The sequence below is a fragment of the Bos taurus genome, chromosome 29 (assembly GCF_002263795.3).
Source record: "Bos taurus isolate L1 Dominette 01449 registration number 42190680 breed Hereford chromosome 29, ARS-UCD2.0, whole genome shotgun sequence".
In the NCBI taxonomy this organism is placed as follows: domain Eukaryota; kingdom Metazoa; phylum Chordata; class Mammalia; order Artiodactyla; family Bovidae; genus Bos; species Bos taurus.
The window spans coordinates 11675785-11696416 of record NC_037356.1 but is presented as its reverse complement, the minus strand read 5'-3'; the positions used below and the strand labels follow the sequence as shown (position 1 = coordinate 11696416).

The 20632-nt window shown below is 39.8% G+C and overlaps 1 protein-coding gene and 1 long non-coding RNA gene across 17 annotated transcripts in view; one reads left to right on the top strand and one right to left on the bottom strand.

The window, feature by feature from the left end:
- DLG2 (discs large MAGUK scaffold protein 2) overlaps positions 1 to 20632 on the bottom strand; it is a 2323126-nt gene that overhangs the window by 559395 nt on the left and 1743099 nt on the right. For 11 of the 15 annotated variants that reach the window (XM_059883213.1, XM_059883215.1, XM_059883211.1 and 8 more), the window contains one exon: positions 4627 to 4782. The exons of the other annotated variants lie outside the window; for them this stretch is intronic. In XM_059883213.1, the coding sequence (XP_059739196.1) occupies positions 4627 to 4782 (156 nt within the window). The remainder of the gene's footprint in view (positions 1 to 4626; positions 4783 to 20632) is intronic. 15 annotated transcript variants of the gene reach the window in all.
- The window catches only part of LOC112444875 (uncharacterized), a 52060-nt gene continuing 32557 nt past the window's right edge, over positions 1130 to 20632 (top strand). The window contains exons 1-3 of one of the 2 annotated variants that reach the window (XR_009493426.1): positions 1130 to 1516; positions 2710 to 2781; positions 9728 to 9907. This is a non-coding gene — a long non-coding RNA (uncharacterized lncRNA). The remainder of the gene's footprint in view (positions 1517 to 2709; positions 2782 to 9727; positions 9908 to 20632) is intronic. The other variant, XR_003033266.2, reaches the window with a different exon arrangement.

The window sequence follows — 20632 nt, the reverse complement described above, 5'->3', positions numbered from 1 at the left end:
AAGATGCTTCAGAGATGTTTCCTATCCAAAATCTGCCAACATATTTTAGCTAGACTTCATCTGGTTTATCTCAACCTCTGTTTATCAATTACAGTATAACAATAATTAGGACCATCTATGTAAAAAGACAAATGAAAACATGTCAATATGTTGAGAAAACAGGCAAGCACATGATATTCCTTGCCCCAGGAACATTAAAAGCTGAATCACTTAACATTCTCTCCAAGAAGAAAAACCAATTACAACATCAAAAACCACATTTTTTTTTTTTTTAAAGAAAAAGATATCTTTTTTCTTTAAAAAACCAAGAGCCTCTTGGATAAGCAAGAGCCTCACAGAAACACCGTTTGTTTTTCATAGAGCTTCAAATTTTAGTCTGATTCCAGGGTCTGCCCATTTCTTGCTTTTGCAGGGTCTGAAAAGTCAATTACTCTAAACATAATCTGCAGCCTTAGGAGCTGACGCTTTGCCAAGTAATTTAAAGTGCTTTGCTACGGAAAACTTACAATTTTTCTCTTTTCTTTGAGATGATGCTATGGCAGTAAATTGTGGATACAATTAATTCATCCCTGGATATTTGCTAGTTCAAAGAGCTGAGAACTTGGGTATTCAAAAGGCAGAGAATACAGATGCCTGACTCCTTATTTTTGCTGACTTGCCTCCATTCTTCCAAATGTTGATCAGAGATGAACTGGTGCACAGGGGAAGGTGCTTCACAGGCTAACTTTCACAGAAGTAGCTTTCACTGCCGTCTAAGACTATAACTACAATCATCAATGTGGGCATACTTCTGAAATACCCTGTGGGAAATTCTCAAATGCCCTGAAAAGTATACATTAACACATACTGCAACTTAAAGATGAGGCATTGCTTCAACATTTCTGGTTGGCCTTTTCAATTTACACCTTTGTAAAAAGTTGCCTTTAGTATAACATTTTGCTCTTTGTCAATGCTTGACAAAATTTGGTTGGATGAATTGACAGATATTTTCTTATAATATTCTTTTAAGGCAAAAGATCCCTAAATATTTTTACTTAACCATGAGTAGAAGTAAGAGTCCATTGTTGATGAAGACAATGGATTTGGGATCTTCATCATTAACAGAGTTGGCTAAGTGCTTGTCTATTTAAGCTCTTGTTGGCTATGGGCTTGTCTAAGTTCTTGCCTACCTTTGATGTTCTCTAAGTTTTTCAAGGTCACAATGGAAAAAGCAAGGGAGGGTGTCATAAATGGAACTAGAATTTTTGAACTTGTCCCCAGAATTACTGGCTGTATTTCAAGAAACATCTGCTCAGTATTTCCCACTGGAGAGAAAGCAAATAATCTCTGAAAGGAACTGCCCAGTCTTCATGAAGAACTGAGAACTACCGAATCAATCTATAGTATAGACAGTGACCATTAAGAAAACTGAAGGAGAAAGTGAAGGACGCAAAACGAGTTCTAGTCCACTGTTACTTGTTTCCACGCACAGATTCGTTCATTGATGGAGGTATTTTATACTCCTCCTAAAAACTAGGTAAAGCACAGCTTGAGTCACGACCTGTTCCTGAGATAGGTATCTGTTTGCTCATCAGTAGATCTTATTTCCGCACGTACTTAGGCACTCGATAATTCTGAGCTCCTGCTGTGCCAGACTGGGCTAAGTGTTAGGGATATAGCAGTGAACAAAATAGATGCCGTTTCACTCATTGACCTTGCAGCCCAGAATGTGAGAGAGCCATTTGGTTTAAAAATCACATGTACATCTATAAATTGCTTGAGTCAAGTGGGAAAAGAGAGAGACTATAGCAGGGGACCTGATTTTCTCTTTCAAGGAGCTTCTCTGCCGAAGTACAAGTTAAACTTAGACCTAAGATGACCAGCAGTTCATCAGGCAAAGTGTAAAAAGAGCTTTTTGATTTGAGGAAAGAGCATGTGTGAAGCACTTGAGATGGGAAGAGATTTAGTGCATTTCGTAAAGAAAAGGCTGGTGTGAGCATTGTGGTCAGCAAAGGGAGCAGTGACATGAGATGTCTAAGAGGCAGGCAGAGGTAGATCATGCACGGCCTGGATGCTATGCTAATGACTTTGCATTTTATCTTAATGCAAAGGTGAGAGTGCGCACTGATCTGTATTTTTAACAGATCACTTTGGCTGTATTGAGAATAAAACAGGAGGACAATAGTGGAAGGAGTGAGACCTATTAGGGGACTGTTATAGGTGACAGAGGCTTGGATTAAAGTGGTGGAAAGAGAAGTAAAGGAGAATCAATACATTTGAGATATATTTTAGAGGTAGGATCAACATGTATTTAAGGTGGATTGGATGATGGGTGTGAGGGAAAACAAAGTGTGCAGCATGATTTTCAAGTTTTGGCTTGGGCAACGGAGTAAATGTATGTGCCATTTACTGAACTGGAGAAATGTGGAAGGGGCTAAGAATTTCAGTATCTGTGTATGTGGACAATACTACTGAAATGGATATGTGTGTGTTATTTTTTTCTACAAATAAATAAGAAAAAATATGAAAAAAGGAAAGAAGAGGGAAAAAGAAGGGGACAGAATAATAATAAATAGAAAATAGAATTTCCAAGGGGAAGATAGAGGGTGGCAGTTGGGGCTTGTGGGGATCAGGACTGCTGAGGGTATGTAATATGAAAAACACATATTCAACATTATAGTAATTTTTCTTTTAATTTGGGAAAAATCCCATATGGTTTTCATCATGCAGATTACAGAAAGTGAATGGAGTAGAATCATTTCTGGTGGGTCTACACAAAGGTGGACTGTCATCTACTTACTGGTGAGTTTTTAAGAAGGGATGTATCAAAACCCCCAGGGGAATGCAAGGAATGTGACTCTTGTGTTCATAAAAAGAACATGGGTTAAAAAGTAAAAAAGATTCATTGACACTGAGCTAGAAGAAGGGAGATGAGAAGGCAGGATAAAAATAGAGATAGGAAAGATAAAGAGAAATGGGTGGATTTGGCCAGCAAGCAAAGATGTCTCTGCCACCATGCCTATGGGAGTGCAGGTGCTAATGGCTGTTTGGATGTGAATCCCAGCCCGGCCACTCAGTGGAGGGTGATCGTGGGCATGTCAGGTACCCTCTCAAGCCTCGATTTTCTTACTTGTAAAGCAAAGATAATGATAGCATCTACATCATAAGGTGACTGTCAGGGTTAGCAGAAATAATGCACCAAAAGTGCTTGCTTAACAACACTCCTGGCTCAGAGGAAGAGCTCAATAAACGTTAGCTGCCTTAAGGTAGCTGACTATTTATAGATGCATAATTACTAGAAAGTCATCATTGTAGCCTGCCTCCTCACTTCCGTATGGCGACTTTGCCCTCTTAGTTTCAAAATCATATAGTTCACTGTAACAAGAAATAGATTTATGATTTGTTAAACATATTGGGGGATTTAATTAATTTTTATAAAGAATTTTTTCAAAGAGCAAAGCTGTTAGGCTTTGCTTGTTGCAAATTAATGAAAATGCCCTAGCGTAGCCAAAAATATGTTTCTCGTTTATTTCTAGGAATGTTAAGATATAATTTAAAATTTGGTATTTAACTCCCCTCAAGAGGCAAATCATTGACTTCTAAACTTATTCTTTGAAAATCTCCAAGAACAGAGATGATGTTCTAAGGAGATCTTATTCACTACGAATCACTCAAAAAAATCTATGTTTTCTCTGTCCTAATAATATTATGAAGCCATGTGAAAATATTCTGTCAGAAAACATAACAACACAAGCACCACATTCCCTGTAGAAATATTACAATTGAGATCCTCCCATTTTATACTAAATTGGAACTATCTGATGAAACACTGTATTCTCTTTTTCTTTCTGTCGCTGACTGGCTGCTACAGGAAGATAGGAGTTTATTGCTTGTTATACATATGCTTTAGAATTATAATGTAGAATTATGTCTAACCTTTAGACTTAGAACAATTTACAAATTTTTGTAGAAAAACTCAAAACATTCTATGATCAAATCTGAAACCCACATTTATTGAGGGAATTGCCTTAGCTGCTCTGACTTTAGTTTTCTTACATAAAATGGCAGTTATTAAGTAAGACAACAGATATAAACACCTTGCATTATACTGTAGAGGTGAAGATTATGTTCTTTGTGGTTAGTTAGTACCGACTAGCTCTGTAATTTTGGATGAGTTAATATGTAAAGGAGTCAGTTAAATGATGACATTAATTTAATAATTTAGTTAAAATAAGAAACGGCAATAATAGTATCAACTTCTTAGTCAATGTGATGCATGGAGCAGAGCATTACTATTTAAAATGTACTAATCAAGAACGCAGTTCTCTTTGAACCTTCTGTATGAGGGAAAGGGTGCTAATTAAATTCCGAAATGAATTCTTTGGGAAAAATATAATTAATGCCTTATTAACAATGCATGGGGACCGAGAACATTTGGAGCATCATGTGATCACGCGTAAGGGCTCTGTGATCACACTAGGAGATCAATGCTCTCCATGTCTCCCCCTGCCCCATGGGAGCAGAACGGCTCTCCACCCTGAGGAAGCTGTAGGGTGCAGAGCAGCGGGCAGAGGCGGATTCTACCCGTTCGTCCTCGTGGAAGCACATGCAACTGGAGAAGATGAAGTGAGAAAGCGCATGCAGTACCTGGTCATCTCAGAGTCGGGGAGCAGGCCTAGGTGGTAGTGGGGGTAGGGAGCTGAGAGAAGGAAGCTTTTGTCACACTCAACAGGGGAATAGTGCCTGGGAGAAGCAGGCTTATCACACAGTTTGTTCACAGTGCTGTAAACGGGTTCCGGAGGCCTGGTGACACAAGAGAAAGAGACGCAGGGTTAGCACTCAGATTGAACGACGGGCTGCGAGCAGCATCTTACCATAGGTGACAGCGAATGCCCTCAACAACGCCACGGGTTTCACGAGCCCCGAGTTAAGAGGCTCTTCACAAACAGGTCCCCGGGTTAGAAATCACAACTTTGGCGGACATGTGGCATGACTAAAAGTCACGTGTCAGATACCTCAGTAGAGTCACAGAAAGAGACATGCATGTGTGCTCAGTCATGCTCGACCCTGGGACCCTACGGACTGTAGCCCGTCAGGCTCCTCTCTCCATGGAATTTTCCAGGCAAAAGTACTGCAGTGGGCTGCCATTTCTTCCTACTCCAGGGAATCTTCCTGACCCAGAGATCGAACTCACGTCTCCTGCACTGGCAGGCAGATTCTTTACTACGGAACCTCCTGGGAATCCCAACAGAGTCATAATCAACCTTTAAATGCCGTATCTTTTTAGATAAGCCTGTCTGAAAGGCCAAAATTTGGGATCCTCTGACATGGTTCCTTCTTACACTGGAATGTGAACTTGACATAGACTTTCTCTGGCCACATTGGCCAGGACACCTTGAAATTTTTCATAGCACCTATTCATATTTTATCCATGGACGGAGGAGCTTGGTGGGCTACAGTCCACGGGGTCGCAAAGAGTCGGACACGACTGAGCGACTTCACTTTCACTTTCATTCATATTTTATAATAATCTTTTCTCAGCATAAAATAACCTTTTTAATATTTTCTTTAATTTTTATTGTCACTCTCACTATACGATAAATTCTATGAGAAGAGAGACTACATTTATTTTTTTAACCACTTACAGTACAGTGTGGCACATAATACATACTCTATAACTATATGTTGACCGCATGTATGAATAAATAAATGAATACAACTTCCTATATTTATACTGCAAAATTCTTGCTTGGTGATTTGTGGGGGGTGGTTGGTTTTACCTAAGAATCTAATAGGTTCCTCCATATATTTATTCATAGTGTGCTCCCTGCCCCCTAGAGTTGACTTCAGAGAGTTTTCCACAAGGAAGATTTTAGTAACATTTCTATTAAGTGAATTCATCTAGGGATACTGAAACATTATCTAAAATAGCAATATTTTTATAGCTGTTATTGACAAACATGCATATTATGATCAGATAAAATTTTCTATAGTTTCTGGTCAAAGATCCATATTAAAAAAAAAGTTTCACAACTCTCTTCTCCATTTTTTAAGTACATGGTCTGAAAGTACTTTCAATATCTTTCCATTATGTAAGAATGAAAAGATGGGTATTGGAATGAAAAGATGGGTATTGAATGAAAGGACTATGAGTGGTCAGGGTCATGGACCCAGAAAGTGTAGCCTTAGCGGGGAATGTTAAGGAGCAAGTCAGGAAACTGGGCCATGCCCAGAGTCACACCCAGGGGGCGCAAATTGCACCTCCTGGGGCCACAAGACACCGGAGGCAGCAAGTGGCGGTCACGAGCCTGAGCAGAGGCACAGGAAGTGAACTCAGTGACGGCACGGTCCGTGGTTCTGAAGCTCCAGCCCTCAGTGTGGCTCCTCCTGTATAACAGGCGCTCAGTCAGTACAGACTGAGAATGGAGAACAGGGAAGAAAAGAGGGTAAACCAAGCATTACAAATGAACTACCTAATTTATAATATTGCTGTGGCCAATCATGTGATGTCAGCGTAGACATAATGTCTAGAGACCTGGATTCTTTTTCAACACAAAGCTTTCCATGACACAGAAGGCGGTTCCTTGGAGTGTTTATTTTGTGCAACACAGTAGAAGGGCTGAGAAGGACTCCAGAGGCCTATATGTCCTATGGAATAATGACCTCAGTGGGAAAACGAAGTACTTTGCAGTGGAGTTGGCTGGTTCTATCCCAGTGGCTGTAACATTTACAAGAAGAATTAAAAGTTTTTAAAATAAAAGAGCCAGATTTATTAGGGAATCTACCCTTCGAGAAGACAACGGCTCTGTTTTAAGAAAAATCCAGTAAATTCATAAATTTCTGTTTATCAATTTAAACATATACATAATTTATACTGGTAAATACAGCACTTAAAAGAGGCAACTGCAAATGATTCTTAAAAACTGTTCTTTTTTTTTCATATTTGTTTTTTTCTTTCTGACTTATTCACTCTGTATAACAGGCTCTAGGTTCATCCACCTCACTAGAACTGACTCCAATGCATTCCTTTTTATGGCTAAGAAATATTCCACTGTATATATGTACCACAACCTCTTTATCCATTCATCTGATGATGGGCATCTAGACTGCTTCCATGTCCCAGCCATTGTAAATAGTGGTGCTGGTAAAACAGTACTGATGAACCTATTTGCGGGGCAGGAATAGAGACACAGACATAGAGAACAGACTTTGGACACAGCAAGGGAAGGAGAGGGAGACAAATTGAGAGACTAGCATTGAAACACATACACCAGCAAATATAAGCTCAGCTCAGTCGCTCAGTCATCTCCGACTCTGCGACCCCATGGACTGCAGCACACCAGGCCTCCCTGCCCATCACCAACTCCCGGAGTTTACTCAAACTCACGTCCATTGAGTTGGTGATGCCATCCAACAACCTCATTCTCTGTCGTCCCCTTCTCCTCCCACCTTCAATCTTTGCCAGCATCAGGGTCTGTTCAAATGAGACAGTTCTTTGCATCAGGTGGCCCAAGTATTGGAGTTACAGCTTTAGCATCTACTTCCAATGAACATTCAGGACTGATTTCCTTTAGGATGGACTGGTTGGATCTCCTTGCAGTCCAAGGGACTCTCAAGAGTCTTCTCCAACACCACAGTTCAAAAGCATCAATTCTTCAGTGCTCAGCTTTCTTTATTAGTCCAACTCTCACATGCATACATGACTACTGGAAAAACCATAGCTCTGACTAGACAGACCTTTGTTGGCAAAACATCTCTGCTTTATAATATGCTGTCTAGGTTGGTCATAACTTTTCTTCCAAGGAGCAAGTGTCTTCTAATTTCATGGCTGCAGTCACCATCTGCAGTGATTTTGGAGCCCAGAAAAATAAAGTCTCTTTCTGTTTCCACTGTTTCCCCATCTATTTCCCATGAAGTGATGGGACCAGATGCCATGATCTTAGTTTTCTGAATGTTGAGTTTTAAGCCAACTTTTTCACTCTCCTCTTTCACTTTCATCAAGAGGCTCTTTAGTTCTTCACTTTCTGCCGTAAGGGTGGTGTCATCTGCATATCTGAGGTAATTGATATTTCTCCCGGCAATCTTGATTCCAGCTTGTGCTTCCTCCAGCCCAGCATTTCTCATGATGTACTCTGCATATAAGTTAAATAAGCAGGGTGACAATATACAGCCTTGACGTACTCCTTTTCCTATTTGGAACCAGTCTGTTGTTCCATGTTCAGTTCTAACCGTTGCTTCCTGACCTGCATACAGATTTCTCAGGAGGCAGTTCAGGTGGTCTGGTATTCCCATCTCTTTCAGAATTTTCCATAGTTTATTATGATCCACACAGTCAAAGGCTTTGGTGTAGTCAATAAAACAGAAATAGATGTTTTTCTGGAACTCTCTTGCTTTTTCGATAATCCAACGGATGTTGGCAATTTGATCTGTGGTTCCTCTGCCTTTTCTGAAGCCAGCTTGAATATCTTTAAGTACTGGGTTCATGTACTGTTGAAGCCTACCTTGGAGACTTACTATGCTTTGAGCATTACTTTGCTAGTGTGTGAGATGAGTGCAACTGTGCGGTAGTTTAAGCATTCTTTGGCGTTGCCCATATATAAAATAGATAGTAATAGGAAGTTGCTGTATAACAAAGGGAGCTCAATGTGGTACTCTGGGATAATCTATGGGGTGGAATGGGGTGAGTGGGAGGTTCAAGGGGAGGGACATATGTATACTTACGGCTGATTCACACTGTTGTATGGCATAAACCAATGGCATAAGCCAACACAATATTATAAAGCAATTATCTTCCAATTAAAAATAAATTTTTAAAAGTATATTTATCAGTTTTTACAGATAATTCACTGATAAATACTTTTTCAAAACTTTATTTTTAATTGGAAGATAATTGCTTTATAATATTGTGTTGGCTTCTGCCATACAACAATGTGAATCAAGTTTTTTTTTTTTTTTATCAGTTTATATAAGTAATTCACGGGCTTCTTAGGTGACTCAGTAGTAAAGAATCTGCCTGCCAGTGCAGGAGACAGAACATGTGGGTTCAATCACGGGGTCCAGTGGATTTCCTAGAGGTGGAATTGCAGCCCACTCCAGTATTCTTGCCTGGAGAATCCCACGGACAGAGGAGTCTGGTGGGCTACCCGTCCACAGGGTGGCAAAGAGTGGATAGAAACTAAGCACACACACACACACGTGATTCACACAGTGGGAAGTTATGTAAAAGAAGACACACTTTCAACTAGCCATTGAAATACATCTTTTAAAACAGTCAGATTGAATATTGTTCATAATTTGGACACAGAGAGTTGCTTTTGCTTTCTTGACATAATCAGCTTTACGAAGATTAACATATATTTCCCATGGTTTTAGAGACAGAAAGATGCATGATTCTTATTAGACAAAGTCACCTTGGGAGATCACAGTCTTATTTGTACCTAAATGTGCTGTCTGCACAAAAATTCAGCTTGGGAAAAGTGTTGTATTAAATAGGCTGCATAAATATGAATTAAATAAGAAATGAAGAGACAGGTATGAGCTCTATGGGAATCATTCTGGGTAGGTTATCACAAGAGGACCTGCTTTTATTCTTCAATTTTTCCACCTTGAAACAGCGCTACTGTGGCAGAGATGGCTGGGTTGCTTCCCAAACATTCATTTTACCTATTTCTTAACCCTTTTTTCTCATTAATGGAAACCAAAACTTTCATTCATCACTTTTCCTGTAATAAAGATTTTTATTTCTCAGTTTTGTAGGTAGATGTGGCTCTGGGATTTATGATATGGCTGCTTAAAGGGAAGCTGACTTAGCTGAGACCCCTGCAGTTTTACTCTTTCCCTCGTCCTCCCTCTGCTGACCTGGAATCCAGATACAGTTGCTGGAGCTTCAGCAGTCTTCTTGGACCATGAAGCAGCCTTGAGGATGAAGGTACACAATTCAGATAGTAGAGCATATTGGTAGAGCTTGTGTCACTGGTGATGTAGAAGGATAGTATACCACCTCTGGACTACCTATTTCTGGAGATTTTTGTGTGTAAAAATAAACCATTAATATCTTATTTATGCTATTTGGACCATAAGGAATGCTAGGCACTGAAGAATAGGTGCTTTCAAACTGTGGTGTTGGACAGGACTTGAGAGTTCCTTGGACTGCAAGAAGATCAATCCAGTCCATCCTAAAAGAAATCAGTCCTGAATATTCATTGGAAGGACTGATGCTGAAGCTTAAATACTTTGGCCACCTGATATGAAGAGCTGACTCATTGGAAAAGATCCTGATGCTGGGAAAGAACTGAAGGCAAGAGGAGAAGGGGATGACAGAGAATGAGATGGTTGGATGACATCACTGACTCAATGGACATGAGTTTAAGCAAACTTCAGGAGATGGTGAAGGAGAGGGAAGCCTGGCATGCTGCAGTCCATGGGGTTGCAAAGAATTGGACATGACTGAGCGATTGAACAAAAACAATTCTTTTATTATATAAATAGTACCTAATATTAATGGATATTTGTTTGTTGTTTAGTTGCTAAATCGTGTCTGACTCTTTGCGACCCCATGGACTGCAGCCCGCTAGGCCCCTCTGTCCATGGGATTTTCCAGCAGGAACACTGGAGTGGGTTGCCATTTCCTCCTCCAGGGGATCTTCCTGATCCAGGGATCAAACCCACATCTCCTACACTGGCAGGTGGATTCTTTACCACTGAGCCACCAGGGAAGCCATTAACAAATATACTCCTACAAAATAAAAGGCTGATTATCTAATACAAAGAAATAACTATAAATAGGACTTACCATAAGGTACTAATACATTTAACTCTGTCAGCAGTCCAAATAACACTTTCTTTATACACAGAAAAACTTAAAGAATGCTATTTTCTGACTATATAATTTAGAACCCATGGTTGTTTAGAGAATTCACTGCATCTTTATTTAAAAAAAAATACATACATAAAATGGTAGCTAATCTAAACTGCAAGCACAGGGCCTAAGAAAAAAGGAATCAATGACTTTTTTCAGGCCATAAAACATTTTCATGGTGATGTCATTTCAGTAATATTGTACTTTCTGCCTAGAGAGCTTATTCAATTTTCTCAGTCTAATATTGTCTCCATAGACCAAGAAAATGATGTTACCAATTTTCTTCTAGTTTTTTTTTTTTTTTTAACCTCAGTAGCACTACATTTGGAGACAAATTATGAGAATTAAACCTGTTTAATACATATATACCTTAAGGAAAACAAATCGTACCTGTATTGTACTCAACTAAGTAATGGAAAATATTTTACTATCTGACCTCTATAATAAAATTAAGACCAAAAACATGAGGCCCGATACATTGTTCAGTGCCGAACTCATGATTCTTTTCCCTATATTTTTGGGAACCATTTCAGGAACATAATATTATTTCACAGCTCACATTTTTAGAAGATTTGGCATTTGGGGCAGCCTTAAATGTCTTAGATTTTCTAAAGTCACTTCCAGAATTGTTTCATAGTGAATTGATTCCTTGCTTAACTATTCTTGATTCAAAGTTTTATCAAAGTCAATTAAAAGAGATACTCCTACTGATGTTGCAGGCTTTCATTCCTTTTCTATTTTTAAAAATATTATTTTATACAGTCACTGGGTAAAGAATGGGAAGCCCATGGTGGCTCAGACAGTAAAGAATCTGCCTGCAATGGAGAAGACCCGGGTTCAGTCCCTGGATTGGGATAAGAGTAGACATATTAAACCCAGTTTCTTTTCTTTTCTTGATTTTGTGAAGCCTTGACTTCTCAGAAGATGGGTAGATAAAAAAACAAAAAAACCCCAAAACATAACAAAAACCCTCGACAGACTTGACAAAGACTTCTTGAAATACTGACAATGTCCTCTTGCAACCAAATAACTAAATTAAAAATATCAGAGAGAATCTCCTTTCAAATGACATAAAAATGCAGTTCACATTTGAAGATTTCTGTCTGCTAGTTCGTGTTATATGCTACATAAGCCACAGTAAAACATCCACTAATATCCTTCTATGAAAGTTACCATCTGAACATACAGAATGGCTCTTTGAATGAATGGATAGAGAATGGTTTAAAAAAAAAGCTATATTTATATAGCTTTTTTTTTTTAACCATTCTCCATTGAGAGAAAAGACTCAATGAGAAAAAGACTTCCAACTCTTTCAAGAAGCCCTAAGTTATTCTGAATTGCCTGACTAGGTTTCAGATTTTCAGATCATCATTAATTACAGGTAATACAGAAGGACAGAAACTCCAGTGTTCTCAGAAACTGACAGCTTTAAGTACTTGGTACGCACAGCTCATCAGCTCTCAGAGGGACGGGCTCGTGTATGTGCAAGTCTGGCTACGGCAACGCCTGCCCTCACTTCCTGTGAGACTCACCTCAGAAGCTGGGGCCCTTCAAAGGCTTCACAGCTCTGAGCTCCACAAGGCTTAATGCCAGCAGTCAGCATTCCTGCTATTTCCCTGCAGTTATATTCTCTATGACCTCTCTGCCAGACAGACAAGAAATGCCAATTTATGAGCTGACACTGGGATCTGGGTGGCAGGAACAGATGTTATCGTCACTTCCAATATATGCAGGAAAGAAGTGCCCCGGGGAAATGACTCTGGGCAGTATGAATCAGCCAGACACAACTGAAAGGGCCTCTTCATCCCACTGCAAACCTCCTAGGTCAGAAGGTAATGAATACGGAAATGCAATCCAAGGTACCTACAGGCTCTCTTCATTCTGCTGATGTCCCCAGAAGTGGGGGAAACGCAGTTAGAGACATTAGCATAATCTCTAAGAGAATTTATAAACAAATCATTTATCTTGCTGTCCACTTATCAGGGGCCGTGGATAAATGGCTTTGTACTCTGCAGTGCTGAGCCATCAGCATTTATTTGCATATCTATGGGTTTATAATTGCAGGCTCTTATAGCATATAATTAGTACACCCCAGCCTGTGGTGATCTTTCTTTTCTCTGGACACCATTAGCACTTGCTATTTGTTCTGCTTTCTGGGGGCAGTTTTAATTGCTCATCCACAATGCTAGTATATTAGAGGGAGGTGCTTCACTCAACCTTATTTTAAGGAAAACCACCTTCCAGTAGTCACCTAGGCACATGAGAGCTGGACCATAACGAAGGCTGAGTGCTGAAGAATTGATGGTTTCGAACTGTGGTGCAGGAGAAGGCTCTTGAGAGTTCCTTGGGCTGCAAGGAGACCAAATCAGTCAATCCAAAAGGCGGTCAACCCTGAATATTCATTGTAAGGACCAATGCTGAAGCTGAAGCTCCAATACTTTGGTCACCTGATGTGAAGAGCTGACTCACTGGAAAAGACCCTGATGCTGGGAAAGACTGAGGGCAGGAGGGGAATGGTGGCAGAGATGAGATGGTTAGATGGCATCACTGACTCAGTGGACATGAGTTGAGCAAATTCTGGGAGACAGTGAAGGACAGGGAAGCCTGGTGTGCTGCAGTTTATGGGGTTTCAAAGAATCGGACACAACTTAGCAACTGAACAATAACAACCCTGCCTGTAATCGCCCTTGCCCATTTGCCCCACATGAGTCCAACCCAACTTACTCTCCTCCCTAGCCAAACTGCTTGGACCAGGGTTGGACCCCCCAACTCTGCAACCATGGCTTGCATGGTAGTGCTCAAAAAAGTCAAGGCCAATTGGATTCTGTGGAATGTGAATAAAGGGGGAGAAAAAGAAGTTGTAAACTGGTAGCAGAAGGGAAAGATGCAGGCATGTAGAGGGTAGCTATAGCTGTGTCTATCTATTACAAAGCACCAGAGCAAAGCTCTACCAAATTTTGTCTCAAAAGTATCTAGTAGTTTCTTAAACCCAAAGTAACTGTTTGGGTCCATTCTTTAAGGGGACTACTGGGCTCATGCTACTGAATTTCTCTGTAGATTTCATGTGCCATTTGCTGTATAGTGAAGATCAACTATCACCTCCCACCGTATTTTCTTACTGAAGCTTAAGTCACATCTTTTGCTGGCAATCAAACGAGTGAAAATTAAACAGGTAGCTTTGCTATTAGTGTCCTTTTCAGAACACCTCAGCTAGATTAGGCTGCTCAAGGATAAAAGACAAATGCTTGGACCTTCATGTAATCCCGTAGCCACCTGAGACTAATACCATGCTGATCGTTAAAATTTTGTTCCCTATGGATTCTTTTGCATTACTTTTATTCTCTGAAATACTGTATTAAAATATTATTATCTTAATTACTGCATCTTTGAGCGCCTCCTTATTTTGCACTTGATCTGTAACTTTTACTTGTCTCACCCTAACTCCCAGGCCTGTACTTAGAGCCAAGGTAGATATAATGATGATAATGACAGTGATGGTGATTGTAAATGCTCATCTGTGTTGCACCAGAAGATACAAGGTCAAAGGAATATGACTCACTTCTCAGAGTTACAGGAAGAGTGACTCATTTAATCAAGTTTTCCATGTCTCGATTAAATGCACTGCTCTCCAATCCTTCAGACTATCTCGGGCAGAGTTCTCACCTCATTACACTGTCATATTTGGTGCACTGGGCTCTTTCCTTCTCTTGACTATTAGCTCACTGAAGATCAGCACCAAATCTCATTTATCTTTGTTTCCCCATAACTTTCCTGAGTGTAGGAAGGTATGAATGAAGCACCGTCATGGAAAAGGAATAGAGCTGTAACAGAAAATGTGATTAGTGCTTTTAATTCTCTCTTCCTGAACTAGAGCTAAATGGGAAGAGCCTAAAATTGCAGGAAGAAAGATTTGGGTTAAATATTTGTATAACTCTGACAATAAATCTCTCTGTCATACAGACTGGTATGGATAAATCTGTAAGCCATTCAGATTTTCCACCCCTTATCCTACTATGGCCTTCCCTGGCTGCCCAAAGTGGGCAAGAAATATCCAGACCCCTGCCCTACATCAGCAGGCACGCTTGCAGGCTTAGTTGCTCAGTCGTGTCTGACTCTGAGACACTTTTGACTGTAGCTCGCCAGGCTCCTCTGTCCGGGGAATTTTTCAGACAAGAATACTGGAGTGGGTTGCCATTTTCCTCCTCCAGGGGATCTTCCCAACCCTGGGGATCAAACCCGAGTCTCCTGTGTCTCCTGCACTGCAGGCGAATTCTTTACCAGCTCAGCCATTAGCAGTACATATACCCAAGCTACATTAATAATGGCAGTTGGATGGCTGAGGGCTTGGAGGCCTAAACATCTAGAATATTGCCTGACATAACTTGGAGAAAAAGCTTTTCAAATCTTAAAATATATTCTCTTTGTTACATGTAGTACATTACATACTGTTCTTTACACATAGTACATTGTTCTTTGAGCCAAGGATTTGGATAAGGAAGCATAAAGAGACTGAATTTCAGGCCTGGGCTAATTAGATCTTAAAGGCAGAATTTGGGGAAGCCTAAACATAATTAGGAGATAAAACAGAATATCAGATCAAGAGGTAAACTATAAGGCTGAACACGTGAATTTGACATTATAATGATAAGAATTAAGGAAGAGGCTGACTTGTCTTATACTGAACTTTAAGCAGAAAATTGTTTGCAATTTGGCAAAGGTATTATCAGCACGTTAAAGTCTGGCATAGAGATATCTGGAGAATGGATTGGTCTAGGTGATTTGTAAGAATCCATTCATCCCCCTAATTCTAAGCATCATCAGATTGGGCCCCCAAGGACTTCTTCCATTAAGACCCTTGGAATGGACGCCTATTTGCACCATATTCACTTAAGTTTTCCAAAACGCAGCTTCCTCATTTTAACGATATTGAAGAACCTTCTCTGTATCTGGGCAAAGCTGTAACCTATAACATATTATAATATAATTAATATATAATATAATACATATTATATTATATATATAACATAATTCAGGTTATACTCTGGTTATATATATTTATAATATATAATTATATATAATTCTGGTAATATAATATAATTCTGGTATTATGTTATATATAACATAATACCAGAATTAAGTTATTATGAAGCAGTGTGGTGAGTGTACAGAAACAGAGCTAGGTTTGGATCTTGGTTCTCCAAATTCTACCCAGGTGAACTTCTGCTGTTCCTCACTCCTCCGAGCCTCAGCATCCTCATCCATAAAGCAGCACAGCAGTCTCAGCCTGAGGGTGGCGTGAGGAAGAGAGGAAGAAGGGCTGTAGACCAAGCTCACCCGTCACTCACTGCGGGCTCACGAATAGTGGCCCTGTTGTCTTATTACCTTCAGGCACTCGGGCCCACAGAGAAGCAAAGCCTCAGAGGATGCTCCTCCCACTCTAATGCAATGTGGAAGCAAGTACCAGCCAGTGGTTTCAGTATCAAAAAAGACACTGCATTAATAGTGCCTTCTACAGTCACTTTTGGTCTTGATTGTAAAGGTAATTGACCCTGTATCTGAGCCACATGAGGGCGATGCTCAGTCTTTCTGAACTTCTCAATTATTTTCATTGCCCCTAACAAGGTATCAGCTCCATCTCTAAGCCTGAATTCACGCCTGCGTTTTCATCATGATTTCCTTTCCTGTGTGGCTCCCAGCTGTGGTGCCAGAGCACATTGTTGGGTCACAAGTGATTTTCACTATTATAAATAATAGTCTATGTACCATAATCTATAAGTATTTACTGTTCAAGAAGAGAAATCAGGATTGAGTCCCCATTTTCTCCATATAAACATCACTCTCAGTTATATTTTACTATGTTTGCTTATCAAAGAGGGAAATGGCAGGCCATTTAAAGTCATTTAAAAAGTTTTGAATTATTAAGTGCTTTATTTTCCTCGACAGAATGTTTGGGTTTCAGCAAAATTGGCCCCTTTTAAGACAGTGGCTTATAAATGGTTCATGAGGGTTTTATTGGATTAAGATGTACAAAGTTGTTGACCTTGACAATGGTGACTATTAAGAGGCATGTTTCCAAAGAGCACCGGAATCACAGTACTGTGGTATTGGGTAAATGTTGTCCAGCTACAATAGTGCTTTTGTGGCATTCCGAAAGATGTGAAACAAGTATTATCTAAGACACAAGATCAGTATGTCCAGACCAAGATCCTTGAGATGCAGACTTGACTTGTTAGAGGAAGGTTTCCTGGTGGCTCAGATGGTAAAGAATCCACCTGCAATGCCGGAGAACCAAGTTTGACCCCTGGAAGATTCCCTGGAAAAGGAAATGGCAACCCACTCCAGTATTCTTGCCTGGAAAATTCCATGGACAGAGGAGCCTGGCAGGCTATAGGCCATGGGGTTACAAAGAGTCAGACACAACTGAGTGACTAACATTTTCACTTTCAGTTTTGTTTCAACATAGTATTTAAATGCGTTTATTTTTTATAAACCTACTTTTAAAGATTTCTAAGAATTTTTTAAATGAACTCATGGGACAAAATGTCAATCTATAGAAAAAAAGCAGATTAACAATTATATAGCATTTTGATGGAAAAAATTTTAAGCATACAATAAATAGAAGAAATCACACAAAAGACATGAGATTTCACTACACAAAAAATGTAAAACCACTAAATAAAAAAACTGATAAGCGAGCAACAAGCTGGGGAAAGATATACTCAAATCTGTTTATCAATAATTTTAAAGATGTTCCTACAACTCAATAAGAAACAACACAAACTTTCAATAGATGTTGCTAGTGCCCAATCATAAAAGAGGAAGTAAAAATGACAGATAGACACACACATATAAATGTCTAGCCTTAGAAGGAATAAAAGCAATACAAATTAAATGATACTCTCCCTTTGCTTATTTAAAATAATAAAAGATTTTCAAATCAATATAAATCATAATTTAGTTGTGGTACGGTGAGATAGACATTCATATTGCTGGTGTTATAAAGTATAAAGCCCCCTTAAAACATTCCAAGAAAGCAATTTGGCAATATATTTTGGGAGTTTTAAGAAGTAATCCTACCCTTTGGTTCAGCAATTCTACCTCTAGTGTGCAATCTTAAGAAGATAAAAAAGTTGAACAAAGGTTTCTACAGAGAGTCTTTGTGGTTCGTTACAAGAGCAGACCAGAACAAAAGGAGATGATCAAAATGTCCAACAAAGAGATACAGATATAGGACATAAGATACAGCCACATGTTTAGCCATTCAAGTTAATATTCATAAAATAGTTAATAATATAGGCAAATATTTTGTTGGAGTATAAAATTACATATAGGGTCGTGGGAAAGTGGGAGGTGCAAACGCCTTATTCTCCTACCACTTGGGAAGGAGACTGGAGTTAAGATGAAAAAGAAAACAGTGAAAAGTAGGATTCAGGTGAAGGGCTCGGCTGGGTGGAGAGGGCTTTTTAGAAAGTGGCAACACACAGCACGTGCAAAATTAAAGAGAAATCTGAAAACAGCCACATTTAGGGAATTTGTTAAAGGCCTGAGTAGGAGACAGACTTGAAAAGACAGGCAGGTCTTGAGCACAATTCCAATATTCACAGGCAATGGGAAGTCATGAGATTAGTGGGTACCGAATGCAGTTAAGTGAGTTTAATTATTTTGACTGTTTATTTGTACATTCTTTCATTCACTTCATAAATATTTACCAAATGCCCACGGTATACCAGAGAGAGGTACTAGATATATATAGATTAGTGAATAAGACAAAATGTTCCTGCTGGTCACTGAGCAAATGTTCTATCTGCAAGGAACAAAGACTTATTGGAACTTCTGCAGGACATATATGCATGGTTACTCAGAATAAGCTGAACTGGCAAGATCAGGAATGGTGAGAACCAATGAACTCAATCTTTGTTCCAGATCCTTCCTGTCGAGATGACAGCTTTTCTTTCTGTGCTACTTCTTTCTTCTCTCTACTCACCACTGTTGATGACCAATATTCTATAAATGAGATACTCCCTACCTCAGAGTTTCTGTTTGCTCCTGGTGTCTGCTTCCTAATAACATCAGCTTACACATGACTCTGATTAGTCATTGGAAGGACTGATGATAAAGCTGAAGCGCCAATATTTTGGCCCCCTGATGCGAAGAGCTGACTCATTAGAAAAGACCCTGAAGCTGGAAAAGACTGGAGGCAGGAAGAGAAGGGGGTGTGACAGAGAATGAGATGGTTGGATGGCTTCGCTGACTCAATGGACATGAGTCTGAGCAAACTCCAGGAGATAGGGAAGGACAGGGAAGCCTGGTGTGCTGCAGTCCATGGCGCTGCAGAGCAGGACACAACTTCCCAACTGAACAGCAACACATGCATCATGTTGGACTCTGGCCTTCTTTACATTGTTAACTATTAGCTTCTCCTTTGAGAATCACTTGATTTGGCCTGCTTTTCAGTGAAAAATTCCTGAGAGAGACCTACTTCACTTTTTTGAGCAAACCACATTACTGGTCACTGGTTAACTTCTGGAAAGCCCTCCTTTGGGTCAAGCACAGACTCTCAGGTCTGGCTGAGACATTCAGGTCTGGCTGGGGGACGAGCCACCTGGCCCTTCTGTGTTTGCCCTTTCGGCAGACCGTAGCGGGGCACAACTGTTCGAGGTGAGCTGGGCATCCTGCTGATATTCTAAGGTTTGGCCTGTGGAGTAACTGCCCACATCTCCATCTTCTCAGCCAGTACTATTTGAAGATGGTGCAAAGAGAGGGAAACCCTGCCTTTGGAGGAACAATTTAGAAACAACAAGTCTGAACAAGAGAAAAATATGAGGAGAATATATATGTCAGTCCTAATCTCCCAATTTGTCCCATCTTCCACTTCCCCTCGGTATGTCCGTATTATATCTGCATCTTTATTCCTAACCTGCCAATAGCTTCATCTGTACCATTTTTCTAGATTCCCAGGGGGAATCTGCTATGAAGGACAGGAAGCTTAGCTCTACTCTGTGATGACCTAGAGGGATGAGGTGGGGATGGTGGGGAGGTCCAGAAGTGGGGGATATATGTATACATACAGCTGATTCACTTCACTGTACAGAAACTAACACAGCATTGTGAAGCAACAGTACTCCAGTAATTTAAAAAAAAAGAAAAGAAAAATATAGGGAACATCACCTTCCCACCCCCAAATAAGGTTCAAAGCTTAATATCTCCATAGGGTTTCTCTCTGTTTATCACGGTATTAAGACATAATACAAAAATTACATAATACATAATTACAAAAGAAAAACTCTACAATGCTAATTTTCTTTTCTCAGAGGCTCCAAGATGATTTGCATCTGTAACACTGAAACTAAAGGTTTCTAAATTGGTTAAGGTCTTGCATTTGAAAATTCACACCTACATACGAATTTCTGAATATGTTTAGCCAAATCCTATCTTCCAAAGCAGAATGTGATAATGTTAATTCAACTATATATGTCTGCATGTCGAATTTACATTATCCATACAGACTCTATAGGGGAGAAAACCCCTTGTGCCTTTAACTGAATGAAAGCTCAGGTGAAGGATAAGAGCAGGTCCCATGAAGGAAAGATAATGTTCAAATAAAGTCTCTACTTATCAACAGGAAGGATGAAATGGTATTAACTAAATCCCTTAAATGGATTTCTTTTCCATCCTTGAGGAAATGGTACATTTTCCTCTATTTCATGAGGCTGTTGCCATTCACTCTTTTGGGTCTATTACTGCCAGCAGGTTATGAAGATTGCCTGGTAGCCAGGAAGGAAGGATAAGACATCC